This window comes from Pongo abelii, chromosome 4 (genome assembly GCF_028885655.2).
Source record: "Pongo abelii isolate AG06213 chromosome 4, NHGRI_mPonAbe1-v2.0_pri, whole genome shotgun sequence".
Taxonomy (NCBI): domain Eukaryota; kingdom Metazoa; phylum Chordata; class Mammalia; order Primates; family Hominidae; genus Pongo; species Pongo abelii.
In genome coordinates this window covers 37691483-37711665 of record NC_071989.2, presented here as the reverse complement: position 1 = coordinate 37711665, position 20183 = coordinate 37691483, and the positions used below count along the sequence as shown (strand labels likewise).

The 20183-nt window shown below is 38.8% G+C and overlaps 1 protein-coding gene across 4 annotated transcripts in view; it reads right to left on the bottom strand.

The window, feature by feature from the left end:
• The window catches only part of WDR70 (WD repeat domain 70), a 365884-nt gene that overhangs the window by 300428 nt on the left and 45273 nt on the right, over window positions 1-20183 (bottom strand). For all 4 annotated transcript variants that reach the window (XM_054555494.2, XM_054555493.2, XM_002815513.6 and 1 more), the window contains exon 6: window positions 453-512. In XM_054555494.2, coding sequence (XP_054411469.1) covers window positions 453-512 — 60 coding nt within the window. The remainder of the gene's footprint in view (window positions 1-452; window positions 513-20183) is intronic.

Genomic DNA, 20183 nt, shown 5'->3' with positions numbered 1-20183 from the left:
TCTGTAAACTAAGTATTAATAAATACTTAGAGCCATACAGTAACTACTTAAAGTCCATTTCTTATCTCAACATTCATCTGAAAAATGAACAAATTCATGCCTTTCACTGATACAGAAGTAAAGCTAAAGGTAGTAAGAAATTTTCCCACACCATAAAAAGCAAAATTGTGTTTGAGTTTCATTTCTTTCTTCCACTTATAATGTTCCTATATTAAAAAATAAGAGATTTTTAAAGCCAACAATAACAGTGACAATAAGTGTTCCTATTTTAACTAAAAGGAAATGGCTATTTTGACTGAATATAAAAGTAATCTATTTTTCCTTAATGTCTATAGCTTTTATGTCATCAGTTGATTGTATAATTAGCCTTAATACAAATGTATCTTATCAGTTCACTTTTCCATGACAGCCCTGTAATTTGAGAGGGGAAAAAACCAGATTTTTAAACTTACTGTTTTAGTGCCATGCTTCAGCGTTATCTCATGCGAGTCAGGAATCTTGTGAACAGGATTCTGAAACAAGAAAACCCCATGACATTAACGGTAAAATAACATATTTGTGGGGAACTACACACCACATTTCACAGGAAATACAATTTTTTTAAATTGTATCATTGGTTTTTAAACACAAAGCTTAAAAAAAAAAACAGCAAAAAAGTGTGAGTATCTTTTTTCTACACTTCTAGATATACTACAATGGGTCTCTGATGATAAACTGATTTTAAATCTCTAAAAGGATAAACCTAAGAAACTCATTAGGTTCTATAAAATTATCTCTTATTGTCAACATAAATTGAAATTTTAATTTAATCCAAATGTAAAAATAAATCAGTAGTTGTTAATAGTATAATTCATAAAGAAAAATTAGAAATTTATTTTTCCTTTAAATCAGTTTATCAAGAGGAGCAAAAAGGTCGATATCTGCTTACCATACTTTAATATCAAAAATTATTTTTAAGCATATTGTAACCTATGTATAAAAAATAATTACAGATTTTCCTAAAAAATAACCAACAAGGTCCTTTCAACATCAGAAATTTTTAAAGTTCTCTATTTATCTATTCTGGGGCATACCTTAAAGTGTTAAGTACTTAATTTCTAACAAACAACAAAACCTTCACAGGGTAACTATATACCTTTTAACCCTTCAAAGTTAAAAAGAAAATTGTTCAAAAATGGTAAAAATAAGAAACTCCAAATCATTCACTGATTCATTGGTTCAATAAGCATTTACTGAAGTGGGATTATACCAGTTGTTAGGTGGCAGCAGACACGGTCTCTCCTCATCCCTCCCACACAAGAAGCATATGGTCTAACAGGGAGATATCAATGGCTCTACTTCAGTATAATGAATGCTATGATAGACAGGAGTATGGGCAGAACAACTGAGGGACAGTAAAGAGGAATGCATAAATCAGACATAAGAGGTTACAGTGATCATTTAAATCAGAGGTTTCATTGTTTATTCAAGTCTCATTACTCAAGAGCATGCTAATCCTACTAATATTATATGTCTATTACAAATTCAAGAATCATCTCACCATCTACTTAATTAAACATGCGACCTAACAGCTCTTTCTTTTATATCTTCAATCTTTCCCCTGCTATGGCTCTTTCTCTTCAGCATATAAACAAAGTATTAATACTTACCATAGTAAAAACATAAAAACTAAAAGACTACTGACTTCCCCTAAAATTTATCGCTCAATTGTTATCTTTTCTTCTGCAACCCAGCTTTTTCAAACTATGGCTTCACTCAGTGTCCCCACTTTCTTTCACCCTCTACCTCAATTTTGGCATTTATCATTTTATTCCTAATTCTTAGCACAGTTCTTGGCACATAAAGAGGCTCTCAGTAAATACTTCTAAATGAACAAACAAGTCACTATAAATCCCTCTTCACACTTTACAGAACTTAATCTACATACATGAACTTTCAACAGCATGGTAACTATTTATCTCCTCCATTTTGAAACTGTCTTTTGCTGGGAGGAAATAGCCTGCAGAAAAAGCCAGAAATGCTAGAGTTTTTTAAACTAGCAATGCCATTAATTAACCATGTGATGACTTGAGCAAAGTTATGACTCTCAGTTTCATTTGCAAACTATGAATAATAGCACCTGCCCCACAGGTTACAGTGAAGTAAGTGGTTTCAAACTCCTAACAGAGTTTGGCACATGGTAGAGCTCAATAAATGATAGCCACTATTTATTCCAAGGCTTATCTCCTATATTGGTCACATCATCTTAGTGTTTTTCCAGGCTTCTTTTCCTCTTTACCTGGCTAATTTTTATTCATCCTTCAAAACTCAATTCAGATGTGACCAGCTGCTCAAAGCACTTCTCAACATTTCCAACTCTGGGTTAAATGACCCTCCTATGCATTTCTACGGCATTTCCTTATCTCAATCACAGAACTTATGACAATACATTGTAATTTTTTACCTATCTCCCCCACCACCACCACCTTATCAAACTGCAAAATATAAGCTTCTCAAAGACTATATCTATTTATCATCTCTGGATCCCTTATGCACAAAAAAGCTGGCATATGGCAGACATACATACACATACAGAGAGGTTTTAGAAATGAATAAATGGCCCACTGTCTACCTTGTTCATCACACTAGATTGTAATTTTTAATTAACTCTCAAATTTTAGAGTAATGATTATATCCATAAAGAAAAGCAGGTGCTATCACATCAGGCCAGCCTGGTAAGTGAGAGACAAGAGATAACTAAGATTTTCAAAAGCTGAAAACCTTTTAAGACCAAATTATTATATCCCAAACTAAAAGCAGATTGAAGATTGCAACAATACAGAAATAAAGGTAGTTTTGTTTTAGATTGTAAAGAAACAGTTGGGGAATTTGCAGTTTTTTTCAAGACAAAGACATTACTGTTTTGTTTACTATACTGTGGAAAGTGCTGCAGATACCTCTTTCAGAGATATTAATATTCAAACACAAATTCCAAAACAATTTAAAGGTCAAATTCTGGACTATTCCTACACTGAATAATCTGAGTCACTACTCTCTTTGCAGCTGACCACATTTGAACATAATGAAAACTCATCTGTAAGTGCTAAATATTCTTGCAAGAACCAAGATAATACTTGAAATGTTCTACTTACAGAAGAATCTATCATAGTTTATACCTCATTTCATAACTACTTTTTCATCACTCAGCAAATAGAAATACTGTCACCAAAAAGATAGGATGAAAATTATTTCATTTATTTCAATGCAGAATGTGCCTATATATAGACAATTTCTAACATTTAAAAAAAATTACAAGGACACACAACTTAATATTTATATTAGGAGTGAATTAACCATTTAAATAAATGTTTACATTTAAAATCAAAGTTTTACTGGAAGTCATGTATGGCATAACTCATAAAAATCCCATATAATTGGCACAGCTAAATCATCTAAAATAGTAGCAATCCATCTTTTGGTAGCATATCACTTGATGATGACTGTTCTTTTTCCAGAACTTTTACTAATGACTTTTTGAAACATAGCTTAGTGTGAAATTTGCTATAACAGTAAAATATTTTCAAGATTTTCCTGCCAAGGAACATCATAAACTATTTGACTTCAATGAAGTAATTTATTACCAGAATTCATAACAAGAGCTACAGTCCTAATGGAAGAGAGGAAAATATACCACTTTTTGTTTTGGCTTAATTTTGAAAACCAACCAAAGGATTATTTCCCAGGCTCTGTGGTCTACCCCCAATAACAACAATGATGGTAAATATACCTAAAATAATATGAGCAATTCTATCTGATGAACATCCTTACAGAGATTTCAAATGACTTACAAATCAGAAACAACCCTTCTAGGCTAAGGTCACATACAACTATAAGCCATAATAAAACCTCTACCCAATAACAAAGATCTGCTACAAAGTTGCTAGGTGCTGGGGGAAGAGAGTAAGGACTGCCAAAAAGAAGCTTGAAAATGAGTGCTATTTTCTCGCAGAAATCACTGAAGTACAGTTACCAGTGCAGGCAACCAGAATTAAAGTCTATTCTAGTGCAACTATGGAGATCTAATAACACTAACTTAACAGTAATTCATTTCTTCATTGATATGGTTTGGCTGTGAACCCACCCAAAATCTCATCTTGAATTGTAATCTCCACATTCCCAGGACCAGGTGGAGGTAACTGGATCATGGGGGCAGTTTCCCCATGCTGTTCTCCTGGGAGTGAGTGAGTCTCACGAGATCTGATGGTTTTATAAGCATTTGACATTTTCCCTGCTTGCATGTCGCACTCTGTCTTGCCACCCTGTGAAGAAGGTGTTTCTCCTTTGCCTTCTGCCATGATTGTAAGTGTCCTGAGGCCTCCCCAGAAATGTGAAACTGTGAGTCAATTAAACCTCTTTCCTTTATAAATTATCCAGTCTTGTGTATTTCTTCATAGCAGTGTGAGAATGAACTAATACCTTCATTTACTCACTAAACATTCACTTAACAAACATTTATTATTTAATTACATACCAAACACTGGGTTAGATTAATGATAAAAGAACTATTAACAAAGACTCTGCTTACACAGAACTGTCAGTCCAGAAAAGCAAAATAAGACAGGTCAACAAATGGGCAAATGAAAATGTTTCAGTTGCTGTAACAGAAGTATACACAGGGTTCAGTGCTCAATTCCATTCTGCCTAAGAAAGTAGGTGGTTAGAAAAGAGACTTCTGGTATCTTTCAAAAAATAGAGGTTATCTAGATGAATACGAAGAACATCCAGGAGAGAATAATATAAATCTTGACACTTTCTGAACTTCAAATATTTTTCCCTCACTAGAGTTTGAATTGCTAGGCAGAAAATAGAGCAAAGGTGTATGTGTTATACATATACAGCACTATGCCATTTTATATAAGGGACTTCAGCATCCTTGCATTTGGGGATCAGCAGGAGAGTCCTGGAGCCAATTCCTCTCAAAGGGCCAACTGTATACACATAAAAGCCAGAGAGATAGTTACAGACCAGGTTGTATACGATTCTAAAAAAACAGAAGTTTAAGCTCTGAGTCATAGAAAGTAAATTGATAAAGTCTGAGATTTTAGGCCAGGCACGGTGGCTCACGCCTGTAATCCCAGTACTTTGGAAGGCCAAGGTAGGCAGATCACTTGAGGCCAGGAGTTTGAGACCAGCCTGACCAACATAGTGAAACCCCATCTCTACTAAAAATACAAAAATTAGCCAGGCATGGTAGCACACGCCTGTAATTCTAACTACTCGGGAGGCTGAGGCACATATATTGCTTGAACCCAGGAGGTGAGGGTTGCAATGAGCCGAGATCGTGCCACTGCACTCCAGCCCAGGTGACTGAGACTGTCTCAACAACAACAAAAAAAAATCTGAGATTTTAAAATATCGCCAAGGTGTTCTGGGCATCAAAAGAAATAATCAATACAGTAAAAAGACAATCTACAGAGAAATGGGAGAAAATTTGTGCAAATCATATATATAAGGGATTAATATCTAGATTATATATTTTTTTAATTTCTACAGCTCAACAACAGAAAAAAACAAACCACCTCATTTAAAAATGAGCAAAAGGCCGGGCGCGGTGGCTCACGCCTATAACCCCAGCACTTTCGGAGGCCAAGGCAGGCAGATCATGAGGGAGGTCAGGAGATCAAGACCATCCTGGCCAACATGGTGAAATTCCGTCTCTACTAAAATACAAAAAGTTAGCCAGAAAGGCCGGGTGCGGTGGCTCAAAGGCCGGGTGCGGTGGTTCAAAGGCTGGGCGCAGTGACTCATGCCTGTAATCTCAGCACTTTGGGAGGCTGAGGTGGGCAGATCACAAGGTCAGGAGATCGAGACCATCCTGGCTAACACAGTGAAACTCCATCTCTAGTAAAAAAAAAAAAAAAAATACAAAAATTAGCCAGGCGTGGTGGCACACACCTGTAGTCCCAGCTACTCAGGAGGCTGAGGCAGGAGAATCACTTGAACTCGGGAGGCGGAGGTTGCAGTGAGCCGAGATCAAGCCACTGCACTCCAGCCTGGGCCACAGAGCGAGACTACGACTCAAAAATAAAAATAAAATAAGCAAAAGACTTGAATAGGCATTTCTCCAAAGAAGGTAAACAAATGGCCAATAAGCACATGAAAAGATGCTCAGCATCACTAATAAGGAAATGCAAATTAAATGCACAATGAAATATCACTTCACACTAGAATCAAAAAACTTTTACTATCAAATAAACAGAAAATAACAAGTGTTGGTAAGGAAGTAAAGAAACTGGAATCCTTGTGCAATGTTGGTAGGAATGTAAAATGCTATAGCTACTATGGAAAACAGCTTGGTAGTTGCTCAGAAAATTAAAAATATAATTACTGTATGATCCAGCAATTCCAATTCTGGGTATATACCCAAAAGAACTGAAAGCAGAGTCTTAAAGAGCTATTTGTACATCCATGTTCACAGTAGTATTCACAACAACCAAGAAGTGAAAAGCAATCCAAGTATCCACTGATGGATGAATTAATCAACAAAACATGACATAAACATAAAACAGAATATTTTTCCGTCTTAAAAAGAAAGAAAATTCTGACACATGCTACAACACAGATGAACCTTGAAGACATTATGTTAAGTAAAATACATCAGTTACAAAAAGACAAATACTATATGGTTCCACTTATATGTGCTAGAGCAGTCCGATTAATACAGATAGAAAGCAGAATGGTTGCTGCCAGGGGCTGGGGGCAGGAGGAAACTGGGAGTTATTATTTAATGGATATAGAGTTTCAGTTAGCAAAATGAAAAAGTTCTGGGGATTGATTGTACAATAATGTGAATATATGTAACAATACTGAATTGTACACTTAAAAATGGTTAAGATGGTAAATTTTATGTGTTTTTAGCACAATAAAATTAATAATTAAAAAATCATCAAGGCTGTGGTGTGGAGGCTGAACTAGGAAATTACCAGTAGAAGGTAAATGCCAGTGTAAGCACAGAGAAGCCTATTAAAATATTCTTGCAATAATCCAGAGAGGACCTGAATTGACATAATACAGTGGGAATGGAAAAAAGAAAAAAAAAAGAGGAATTATATAAGAGATCTTAAGGACTTAAGATGTGAAGAAATAAAGATAGCTCTGTTACTCTCCACCCAAAGCCCTGACATCACTCTTATAATTAACTATTCAATAAATATTTATTGAGTACTGATTATGCCTAGCACTGATGATATTCTGGTTATAAAGAAAGAAGGTTCCTGCCTTCATGAATCTTGCAATCCAATGACAGTCAGAACTTAAAATATATATGGCCAGGCGCAGGGGCTCATGCCTGCAATCCCAACACTTTGGGAGGCCAAGGCAGCCTGATCACCTAAGGTCAGGAGTTCCAGACAAGCCTAGTCAACATACTGAAATCCCATCACTAGTAAAAATACGAAAATTAGCCAGACATGGTGGCACAAGCCTGTAGTCCCAGCTACCCAGGAGGTTGAGGCAGGAGGATGGCTTGAACCCGGGAGGCAGAGGTTGCAGTCATCCAAGATTGCGCCACTGCACTCCAACCTGGATGATGGAAGGAAAAAAAAAATGTATACATACACAGGCTGGGCACAGCGGCTCGCATCTGTAATCCCAGCAGTTGGGAGGCCGAGGCAGGTGGATCACTTGAGGTCAGGAGTTTGAGACCAGCCTGGCCAACATGGTGAAACCCCATCGCTACTAAAGATTAGCTGGGTGTGGTGGCGCAGGCTTGTAATCCCAGCTACTTGGGAGCCTGAGGTGGGAGAATCGCTTAAACCCAGGAAGTGGAGGTTGCAGTGAGCCAAGATCATGCCACTGCACTCCAGCCTGGGCAACAGGGCGAGACTCCATATCAAAAAAAAAAAAAAAAAAAGAAAGAAAAGAAAAAATCTATACATAAAGTACTAATTAATTACAACAGTAAAAACTTCATTAGTACAGGGCAATTTTAATCAATGTGGAAAACGCATTCAATACACTAGTCTTTCATTTTCTTTACCATTATTCAGCCATTTACCCTCATGTCCAATTCTAGAATTAACTGACACCCAGTGCTGCTTTGATTCTAAAACCACAAACCAAGATATCCAAATCTTTAACTACAACAGTTCTCTCTTCAGATCACACTCAGTCACACTGTTTTCTACCTTATTAGTAGACCACTTTACTTTCATCTTATCACTCCCTTTCTCTGACTTTACATCCCAATAAAGATATTTTGTAAAAAGGTGTATTGGAACTAGGTTTACCTCTAATAGATATATTAGTTAGGACATTGGAAAGTTCACAAATAAAAACTTTAAAACAGGCTGGGTGCAGTGGCTCACGCCATTTAAGATAATAACAAAAAACATTAAAACTTAGAAATAATTTTTTAAAATATGTGCAAGACCTGTACACTTAACACTATGTTACTGAGAAAAATTAAGGAGAATTTAAAATAAATGGAAAGATATATAATGTTTATGGATTGGAAAACTTAATATTGTTAGGAAAGTAAGGCTCTCAAAACTAATCTACAGATTCAATACAATCTCAACCAAAATCTCAGCAGGCAGCTCCGTACAAATTTACAAGCTAATTCTAAAATGTATATGTAAATTTGAAGACTTAGAGTAACCAAAACAGTTTTCAAAACAAACAAGTCAGAGAACTGTACACTACATGATTTCATATATAGAGCTATAGTAACTAAGACAGTAACTGAGCTACAGTAACTGAGACATTGTGATAGTAGAGTAAGAATGGCCATGCATATCAATGAAATAAATCATAAATTAACCCACACATATATAAATTTGTTTTCAAGAAAAATGCCAAGATAATCCAAATGAGACCTTTTAAATAAACGATACTCAAACAATTGGGAATCAATTTGGAAAAAATAAAAAAGGAACTCCAATCCTTTCCTTACACCATACATAAAAATTAACTTGAAAGAGATAATAAATGTAAAAACTAAACCTATAAAACAATGAGAAAGTATAGAAAAAAATTTTGCAATCATTGGTAAACAAAGATTTCTTAGAATACAAAAAATACACACCAAAAAGAAAAAAAAACTGACAACTTGTATTTTATCAAAATTTAAAATTTCTATCCTCAAAAGACATGACCAGGAAAATAAAAGGCAGACTCGGACTGGACAAAGATATTTACAATACATTTATGTGACAAAATACTTCTATCCAAAATATTTAAGCTCAAAAATAAGCTCTAAACTCTAAAACTCAATAAAAAAGCAACCTAATTTTTCAAATGGACAAAAGATTGGAACAGACACTTCACAAATGATATACACATTAGCCAGGCATAGTGATGCACATTGCAGTCCCAGCTACTCAGGAGCCTAAGGCAGAAGGAATTGCTTGAGCCCAGGAGTTTGAGTTCAGCCTAGGCAACACAGTGAGACCTCATCACAAGAAAAGAGGTTTAATGTCAGTCAACAAGGAAATGCAAACTAAAGCCACAATTAAACAGCACTACACACTTACTGGAATAGCTAACATTAAAATTACCAACAATACCAAGTGTAGGCAAGGATATGGAGGAAGCAGAATTCTCCAATTTTGCAGGTGAGAGTGTAAAATGGTAATAACCACTCTAAAAAACAGTATGCTGGTTTCTTATAAATATACACTTACCACATGATCTAGCAATTTTGCTTCCAAGAGAAGTAAAAACATATATCTACAAAAAGACCTGTACAAGAATGATCATAGTAGCTTTATACAGAATAGCCAAAAACCGAGAACAAGCTATTTGTCTATCAAAAGACGAATAATCTATGGTAGATTCATAAACATACTACTACTTAGCAATAAAAATGAACAAAGCACTAACACATGAGACAAGATGGGCAAGTCTCAAAAGCATTATGCTGTGCAAAGTAAGTCAAACACAAAAGAGTTTGTACAGTGTTTCCATTTATATAAAATTCTAGAATGGGCTAAATTAACCTATAGTGACAGAAAGCAGATTTGCCTGGGATTAGGGGTAAATGGAGGGAAAAATGGATTGACAGCAAGGTGGCTTGAAAGAAACATTTTTGGAAATGTTCTACATCTTGATTGTAGTAGTGATTACTCAGATGCTTACATTTTTAAAATTTCACAAACTATACTCATAAATTGGTTGCATTTTACTGTGTGTAAACTATACTTCGATAAAACTAATTTTTACTTTTTTTGCTGATATCTGCAGAAAAGCAAAACTGGTACTTTTTTTAATGAAAAAACAAAAACAACAACAAAACAAAAGCCTGATAGAATTAGTTTTGGCTGTAACAAAAACCCAAAATAAAGTCAGGATTGACATATGTCTAAGACAATCAGGACCACAGCTTGTTGCCCTCATAAATTCAACAAGTCTAGGTGATGGTCCAAAAGGCTGCCGTGGTTTCCAGACAGCAGGGAAAAAAAAAAAGGAGGATACATCTCTTCCCATTAATTTTTCTCTCAAAAGTTGTCCATTTTCTTGCACTTACATTTCACTGTCCAGAACTAAGCCACAGAGCCATACCTAGCAACAGGAGAAGCTGGGAAATGTATCTTTTTCTTTTATGAGACGGAATTTCACTCTTGTTGCCCAGACTGGAATGCAGTGGCACGATCTCAGCTCACTGAAACCTCCACCTCCGAGGTTCAAGTAGCTCTCCTGCCTCTGTCTCCTGAGTAGCTGGGATTACAGGTGCGCACCACCACACCCAGCTATTTTTTGTATTTTTAGCAGAGACGGAGTTTCATCACGTTGGCCAGGCTGGTGTCGAACTCCTGACCTCAGGTGATCCACCCACCTCGGCCTCCCCAAGTGCATGGATTACTGGTGTGAGCCACCATGCCCAGCTGGGAAATGTATCTTTTATCCTGAACAGTTACATACTGAGAATCCTATTAGGAATAAAAAGAGAATGTATGTGTGCATGCATGTGTGCATGTGTTTATGCATGTGTGTGTACATGTACATATACACGTCTATGTGTGCATGTGTATATGAATCAATGAAATGACGTGTTTTTCTTTTTTTTTTTTTATTTATTTTTTTTTTTTGAGACGGAGTCTCGCTCTTTCGCCCAGGCTGGACTGCAGTGGAGCTATCTCTGCTCACTGCAAGCTCCGCCTCCCGGGTTCATGCCATTCTCCTGCCCTCAGCCTCCTGAGTAGCTAGGATTACAGGCACCCGCCACCGCGCCCGGCCAATTTTTTGTACTTTTAGTAGAGACAGGGTTTCACCGTGTTAGCCAAGATGGTCTCGATCTCCTGACCTCGTGATCCACCCGCCTCAGCCTCCCAAAGTGCTGGGATTACAGGGGTGAGCCACCGCGCCCAGCCAACGTGTTTCTTTTTAAAGAGTTCAAAAATCTACATAAAGCTGAGTGTGGTGGCTCATGCCTGTAATTCTAACACTTTCGGAGACCAAGGCAGGAATATCACTTGAGCCCATGAGTTTGAGACCAACCTGGGCAATACAGCGAAACCCCATCTCTAAAAAAAATTTAAAAATTAGCTGGGCATGGTTGTGCACACCTGTATTCCCAGCTACTCAGGAGACTGAGGTGGGATCATTTGAGCCTGGAAGGTCAAGGCTACAGTGAGCCATGACTGTATTCTAGCCTGGCAAGAGAGACCCCATCTCAAAAAAAAAAAAAAAGAACCTAGATTTAGGCTTTAAGGCAACTACTTTTAGGTGGATATGTTAATTAGTCTCCAAAAATGGCCTCAAGAAATCACATCTCTCAATATTCACACCCTTGTTGTCTTCTTCCATGCAAAATCATCAAGTAAGAAGTCTGGATACACTGCTGGAAAGACTAGAGAGAGGGAAGGTGCTTTCCCCAAGTTTCAACGGAGCCAGCCTTCCAGCTGTCCCACCAAGGCACCAGCTATGTAAGTAAGGCCATGGTGAACATGATACACGCTAACTGCAGCTACATGAGAGATTCAAAGTAAGACCAGAAGAAGCAGCTAACCTCCAATCAACTCACAGTCATGAGAAAAATTATAATGGCTATTCTTTTAAGTCACTAAGTTTAAGGTGGTTTGTTACATAGAAGTAGACAACTCAAACAGTAAAGATGTTTTGATTTGGCAAAAAAACAAACTGTGAAGTAATCTCATATAATCTGAATTACTGCTTAAAGTTAAAATAATTACACTTTGTCATTAAATATAATAAAGATGCTTCTCATTTTACTTCATCTAATTCTGACACAACTGACCACACATTTTTTCCTAACACAATCTTCCTTTTGGTTTCCATGACACTTATTACCCTGATTTACCTTCTACCTCCTTCTTGGCCACCTGTGCAGGATCTTCCTTCTCTATCTGCTCCTCGGGGTTCTGTCCTAGGCTTTCTGCTCATCTTGTTCATTCTCAGAGCTTCAATAGCCATACATATGCTGATGACTCTAAAATCTATAATCCCAGGCTAGATGTCTCTCAACAACAAACCTATATTTCTAGCAGTCATCAGGATGCTTTGCCTGGATGTCTCAGAAATACCTCAACTTAATTGTCCAAAACTGAATTTACAATCTTCCCTATCACTCAGCCTCCAAATTCTGCTCATCCTGCTTTCTATCTCAGCAACTAATGCCACTATCTACCAGCTACAAAACTAATAATCTTGATGAGTCCCTCTCACCACACTTAGATATAATCGATTATCAAGTCATTTCCATTCTTCCTAAAAAACATCTTTCAAATTATGCCATTACTCAAAAATCATTATAATTATAGACAAACTAAGGCTTAGGGGGAAAAAAGAAAAAAAAACAGCATAAAAGGAAAAGCCTTTACAACTGCCTACAGGTCCTCCTGTTAGTGTTCTGATGTCGGTCATCTCCTCCTTCTCTCCCTCTTGTTCATTCTGTTCCAGCCATAGTTGCCTAAGAGCTTTTTTCATGAACGTGCCAGGCACATTACTGCCTTAGGGCCTTTGCACTAGCTGTTCCTTATGCCTGCACCGTTCTCCCAGATATCTACATGGCCAACTTCCTAATCTCTTTCAAGTCTTCTCAAAGGTCATCTTCTGAAGGAGGCCTACCTTGACCACCCTATTTTAAATTACAACCTGTCTCCCAATTAGCACTTCTGATCCATGTTATCCTGCTCTACATGTTCCCTTTCCCTATAGCACTTACAGATTTCTATTGTTTATATTTATCTTTTTTGTTGTTTTTTTGAGACAGGGTCTCACTCTGTCACCCAAGCTGGAGTGCAGAGGCACAATCACGGCTCACTCACTGCAGTCTCAACTGCCCCAGACTTAGATGATCCTTCCACCTTAGCTGCCTGAGTAGCTGGGACCACAGGCCTGCATGACCATGCACAGCTAATTTTTCTATTTTTTGTAGAGACAGGGTTTTGCCATGTTGCACAGGCTATTCTTGAACTCCTGGGCTCAAGTGAGCCCCACCCACCTTGGCCTCCCAAAGTGCTGGGATTACAGGCATGAGCCACCGCACCCAGCCTTTATTTATTATCTATTTCTCCCTATTAGAATGCAAGTTCCATAAAAGCAAGATTTTTTTTGTCTGTTTTGTTCTCTGATGTATCTAGGTACCTAGAACAATGTTCAGCTTACAGTAGGCATATATAAAAAAATACTTTTTTGACAAAAAGCTGGAAAAAATTACAAATTAAATATAACTATAAAACAAATAAAATGTTAATTCACATCAACGCAAAGTTAATTTGATGAGTGATATTCTGTTGAAACTACGCTGTTGGTTGGGCATGGTGACTCATGCCTGTAATCCCAGTACTTTGAGAGGTGAGGCAGAAGGACTGCTTGAGTCCAGGAGTCCAAGTCCAGCTTGGGCAACAGAGCAAGACTCCGTCTCTACACAAACGAAAATAAAAAAATTAGCCAGGCATTGTGGTGCACACTTGTAGTTTCAGCTACTCAGCAAGCAGAGGTGGGAAGATCACTTGAGCCTGGGAGCTTGAGGCTACAGTGAGCCGTGATCACGCCACTGTATTCCAACCTGGGCAACAGAGCAAGACCCCGTCCCTTAAAAAAAAAAAAAAAATGGAAAAAAACTAAATTGTCACTTGCAAAGTGCAGTACTGATGCCTCCATCTGGCATGTCTTTTGGTCAATAAGATCCATCTAGTAGCCTTTATAATTATATTTAGTATTACTGCATGCTACCTAGGCAATTCTAAGAACTGCTAACCACACAGAGACATTAGTAAGAACACTTTAATTCCAAAAACAGACAAGCAGCAATATATTTATAAATAGATAGTTTTTTTTTGTCTTTGGTTTTTTTTTTTTTTTTTTGAGACGGAGTCTCCCTCTGCCACCAAGGCTGGAATGCAGTGGCGTGATCTCGGCTCACTGCAACCTCCACTTCTCATGTTCAAGCGATTCTCCTGCCTCAGCCTCCCGAGTAGCTGGGATTACAGGCATATACCACCTCGCCCAGCTAATTTTTGTATTTTTAGTAGAGGCAGGATTTCACCACGTTGGCCAGGCTGGTCTTGAACTCCTGACCTCAGGTGATCTGCCCGCCTTGGCCTCCCAAAGTGCTGGGATTAGAGGCATGAGCCACTGGGAGTTCAAGAATAGGCTGGGTATGATGGTTCACACCTGTAATCCCAGCACTTTGGGAGGCCGAGGTGGGCAGATCACAAGGTCAGGAGTTTGAGAACAGCCTGACCAACAGTGAAACCCCATCTCTACTAAAAATACACAAAAATTAGCCAGGTGTGGTGGTGGTGCCTATAATCCTAGCTACCTGGGAGGCTGAGGCAGGCAAATAGCTTGAACCTAAGAGGCAGAAGTTGCAATGAGCCGAGATAGGGCCACTGCATACCAGTCCAGGAGACAGTGCAAGACACCATCTCAAAAAAAAAAGACAAAGACAAAAAAAAAACAAACATTTAAACAACCTAAGCAGCAGCAAATCAAATTAATGTTTCAATTTATAATTCTGTCACGATTTTAAAAAAGCAATGATTAGTGCCAATGAAACTATGGTACTTGAAAATCATGGAAGAAATCCTATATTAGCGACTCTTGTTCTTCTTTTCTTTTTCTTCCCTTTTTTCTTTTTCTTTTTTTTTTTTTAATGTTTTTGTTTATTATACTGGCCATGAACTCTCCACCACAGTAACTCTCCTTCTTATTTGCTTCCTAAGTCAGAAATCCTAGAATCTAGACAGGAATCTATAATTAACTCCACTTGTAACCTTCAGTAAGTTGTTTAACCACACCAAACCTCAACTTTGTCAATTATAAAAGTGAAACAGGTCAGTTACCATGAATTATATGACATAATTTACTTTGAATTTATTCACATCTGGAACTGTGAACACTACCTTGTCAGTAAGAAGGCCTCCCCTCACTTCCATCCTCTTCACTTCTTTCCACACTGCTCTCTACAATACTATTCTTCATAGGTCATTTTTCATCAAAAACCTTCAATGGCTCTCCACCGCCTTGGCAGCAATCAAAAACTTTTCACAACATTCCCACATTTTGTTTTAGAAAGTTTTCTACATTTGGTCAGGTGCAGTGGCTCACATGTATAATCCCAGCAGTTTGGGAGGCTGAGGCAGGCAGATCGATTTGAGTTCAGGAGTTCGAGACCAGCCTGAGCAACATGGCAAAACCCCGTTTCTACAAAAAATACAAAAAAAATTTAGCTGAGGGCTGGGCGCAGTGGCTCACGCCGATAATCCCAACACTTTGAGAGGCTGAGGAGGCAGGCGGATCACTTGAGGTCGGGAGTTCAAGACAAGCCTGGCCAACATGATGAAACTCTGTCTCCACTAAAAATACAAAAATTAGCTGGGTGTGGTGGCATGCACCTGTAATCCCAGCTACTCGGGAGGCTGAGGCACGAGAATTACTTGAATCCAGGAGGTGGAGGTTGCAGGGAGTAGAGATCACATCAGTGCACTCCAGCCTGGGTGACAGAGTGAGACTCTGTCTCAAAAAATAAAAAAATAAAAATAAAACAAAAGAATTAGCCAGGCATAGAGGTTCATGCCTGTAGTCCCAGCTACTCTGGAGGCTGAGGCTGGAGAATCACTTGAGTCCGGGAAGTGGAGATTGCAGTAAGTCGATATTGCACCACTGCACTACTCCAGCCTGGGCAACACAGTGAGACCCTGTCTCAAAAAAAAAAAAAAAGAAAAAAGGAAAGTTTTCTACAACATTTGACTACTGTTTTCAGGTAAAGTTAAACAAAATTAACATTTCAGAAGTTTCTTACATAATTAGAAAGCAGATACTTGTATTTTGTTATAAGATACTAATCTCTAAAGAGCCTATCATTTGCAGTAGTATTTTTCATTTATTACTTATTAATATTTGTATTAAGAATCCATCCTTATCCTTTACCCTCAGTATTAACCATTCCAGGTAGGAATGAAAGAAGAGAGAAGCTGAGCTTGCCAGGGAGAAAGATGGCCTGTAACAGAACTATGAAGTAGCGACCTGGCTTCCTGGGACCCTGTAATGAAACTCCTCCCTCCCACACTCTCACTCCCACCCCAAGGAGAAGACTTTCTTTTACAACCACCGAGAGAGGGAGAATTTCACCTGCTGAGCTGGGTCTGAGTTGCACCATTTTTCCTATTCCTGAAAAAGTCCCTCATCTAGGATGTCAGTGGCAACACCATCCTCATGTATACCCCATTCTCATGCACACAAATTAACAACCTGAACCGTCTTCTCAAAGCCTCAAATCCTTAGCCTTCTGTCTACAAAGAATATTTGTTGATTGATTCATTTGGGAAACAAAGCATCTTTTTAGAAGTAGAATAAAGATTCATACACATTTCACCCTGATATCTCCACAGTTCTGTTACTAAAAATGTAAGAGAGGAATATAACAAATACAGAGGTAGCACAAAAGAGAAGGTATTCAACACCATTTTTGTGAGTCAGTGAAGATTTTCACAAGGAGAAAATGCTCTGTTTTCACAGCGAAAAATAATTCTGAAAAATGAAAAACGTCTTCCTTGATGAAAGAGATAGGTCTGTCACAAAGTACCTTACAAGGGTCACAGTTTACATAGAATGCCACTGAATAGAGGTGTACTAAGTATTGATCAGCATCCAGAGAGAAGAAAAAGTATTCTGGAATGCATGAAACAGTCAGAACCAAAGACTGTTCAGTTTATACAGATAGGGCATGAGGCAAATGTAGGAGAGAGTCGAGATGACCCTGAGAAGCAGAACAGGTCACAACCAGTAGTGCAGTAGGGCATAATGGTTAAGCACATGGATTCTGGAGTAGCTTCCCTAAATTTGAAACCTGACTCCGCCATTTACCACAGCGTGGCCTTGGAGAACTTAGCACTTCTGAATACTAGTTTCCTCACCTTTCAGAAGCGGATGGATAACCGTACCTCCACTTCACTGGAGCAGTAGGAGGATTGTATGAGTTAATTCATCTTAATTGTTTAGAAAATTGCACAAAAGAAGGATCTGCTAACTGTTGAACTGTTGGTGCTATAGTGCATATGCTTATTTCATATCATAATTCTTTTATTTATTTTTTGTTTTTGAGACAGAGTCTTACTCTGTTGCCCAGGCTGAAGTGGTGGTGTGATCTCGGCTCACTGCAGCCTCTGTCTCCTGGGTTCAAGTGATTCTCCTGCCTTAGCCTCCAGAGTAGCTGGGACTACAGGCACATACCAGCACACTCAGCTAATTTTTTTGTATTTTTAGTAGAGACGGGGTTTCACCATGTTGGCCAGGCTGGTCTCAAACTCCCGACCTCATGTGATCCACCCGCCTCAGCCTCCCAAAGTGAGAGGATCATTTAAAGCCATGAGTTCAGGAACAGCCTTGAGGAACATATGAAGACCCCATCTCTACAAAAAATAGCTGGGCACGGTGGCATGCACCTCTGTTCCTAGCTGCTCAGGAGGCTAGAGCAGAAAGATCACTTAAGGCCAGGAGTTCGAGGTTGCAGTGAGTTATGATCATACCACTATATCCTAGCCTGGGCAACGGAGCAAGAATCTGTGTCTAAAAAAGAAAAAAGAAAAAAATCTTTTTCAAGATTGGCACAGGCAAATCTGCTTTTATACATGTTTACAAAAGGTGAAAGATCAAGGAAACTATTTTACTTTCAAACACTGTGTTAATACTACTAAAGTGCAAATTGATAGGTCTGTTTCTCTGGCTGTCTTCATTAATATTTAGAGGAGTCATAAAATAATTACCTGATTCTTGCTTCTAAGAATACTTATTTTTTTCTCTTTTTATTTATTTATTAATATATTTTGTAGAGACTGGGTCTATGCTGCCCAGGCTGGTCTTGAACTCCCAGCCTCAAGTAATCCTCCCACCTCAGCCTCCCAAAGCACTGGGATTAGAGATGTGAGCCACTGTGGCTGACCAAGAATACTTTCTTTAGCTGTTAAGGTAGAAAACAAAATATGGGCCAGGCACAGTGGCTCGCACCTGTAATCCCAGCACTTTGGAAGGCTGAGGGGGGCAGATCACTTGAATTCAAGACTGGCCTGGGCAACACAGTGAGACCCCATCTCAAAAAAAAAATGTGATCAATAAATAAAGTAGCCCAAAATAAATTTAATAAATAGTAAACTAAGAGAAAGAAACAAAGTGAAAAATATAATTGCACTAAATTCAGTTTTTGTTTTTGAGACAGAGTGTCGTTCTGTCTCCCAGACTGGAGTGCAATGGCGCTGCTCACTGTAACCTCCACCTCCCAGGTTCAAGCAATTCTCCTGCCTCAGCCTCCCAAGTGGCAGGGATTACAGGTGCCACCGCACCCGGTTAATTTTTTGTATTTTTAGTAGAGATGGAGTTTCACCATGTTGGCCTGGCTGGTCTCGAACTTCTGATTTCAGGTGATCCACCCACCTTGGCCTCCCAAAGTGCTGGGATTACAGGCGTTAGCCACCATGCCCAGCCTAAATTCAGTTCTTAAAAAAAGAAAAGCAGCTGGGCGTGGTGGCTCACACCTGTAATCCCAGCACTTTGGGAGGCTGAGGCAGGTGGATCACGAGGTCAGGAGTTCAAGACCAGCCTGGCCAAGATGGTGAAACCCCGTCTCTACTAAAAATACAAAAATTAGCCGGGCGCGGTGGCAGGCGCCTATAAACCCAGCTACTCAGGAGGCTGAGGCAGGAGAATCGCTTGAACCCCAGGGACGGAAGTTGCAGCGAGCCAAGACTGCACCACTGCACTGCAGCCTGGAAGACAGAGTGAGATTCTGTCTCAAAAAAAAAAAAGAAGAAAAGCTTTAACATAAAATGAAACATGAGTTAAACAGCAAAGAGGTGGGGGCTTATATAGGAAGACATAAGGAAGTAAAATAGGAAAAGAGAAATGAAAGTGAAAGATTTTTAAAAAGGAGCATTCCATTACTTTACAGAAATTACTGGGCCCATCATGGTGGCTCACACCTGTAATCCCAGCACTTTGGGAGGCCAAGGCGGGCAGATCCTTTGAGGCCAGAAGTCCGAGATCAGCCTGGCCAACATGGTGAAACCCCGTCTCTACCAAAAGTACAAATATTAGCCAGGCGAGTTGGCAGGTGCCTGTAATCCCAGCTACCCAGGAGGCTGAGGCAGGAGAATTGCTTGAACCCAGAAGGCGGAGGTTGCAGTGAGCAGAGCCAAGATCACACCACTACACTCCAGCCTGAGTGACAAAGAGACTCCATTTCAAAAGGAAAAAAAAGAAGAAAAAAAATTACTGATGATAGTAAATACCTTTGGGTAACAGGAAAAAAGTTTTTAGAAAGTACTAGATATGCCAAGAGATTTTTGAAAACTGAATAAGAGTTCTGTGAATATAGAAGAAGGTATATGGCTATAAGAAATGATAAATGATACAAAGGAGAACATCCTAACTTTTTTTCATGATTATAAGAGAAGTAGTCAATTAAAAAGGAGATTACCATCCTGGCTAACACGGTGAAACCCCGTCTCTACTAAAAAATGGAAAAAATTAGCCAGGCATGGTGCCGGGCGCCTGTAGTCCCAGCTACTCAGGAGGCTGAGGCAGGAGAATGGCATGAACCCGGGAGGTGGAGCTTGCAGTGAGCCGAGATCACACTACTGCACTCCAGCCTGGGCGACAGAGCGAGACTCATCTCAAAAAAACAGGAGATTCAAATTTTCACTGAAGAGGGGGTATAAAAAGATTACACTAAAATATCTTAAAAT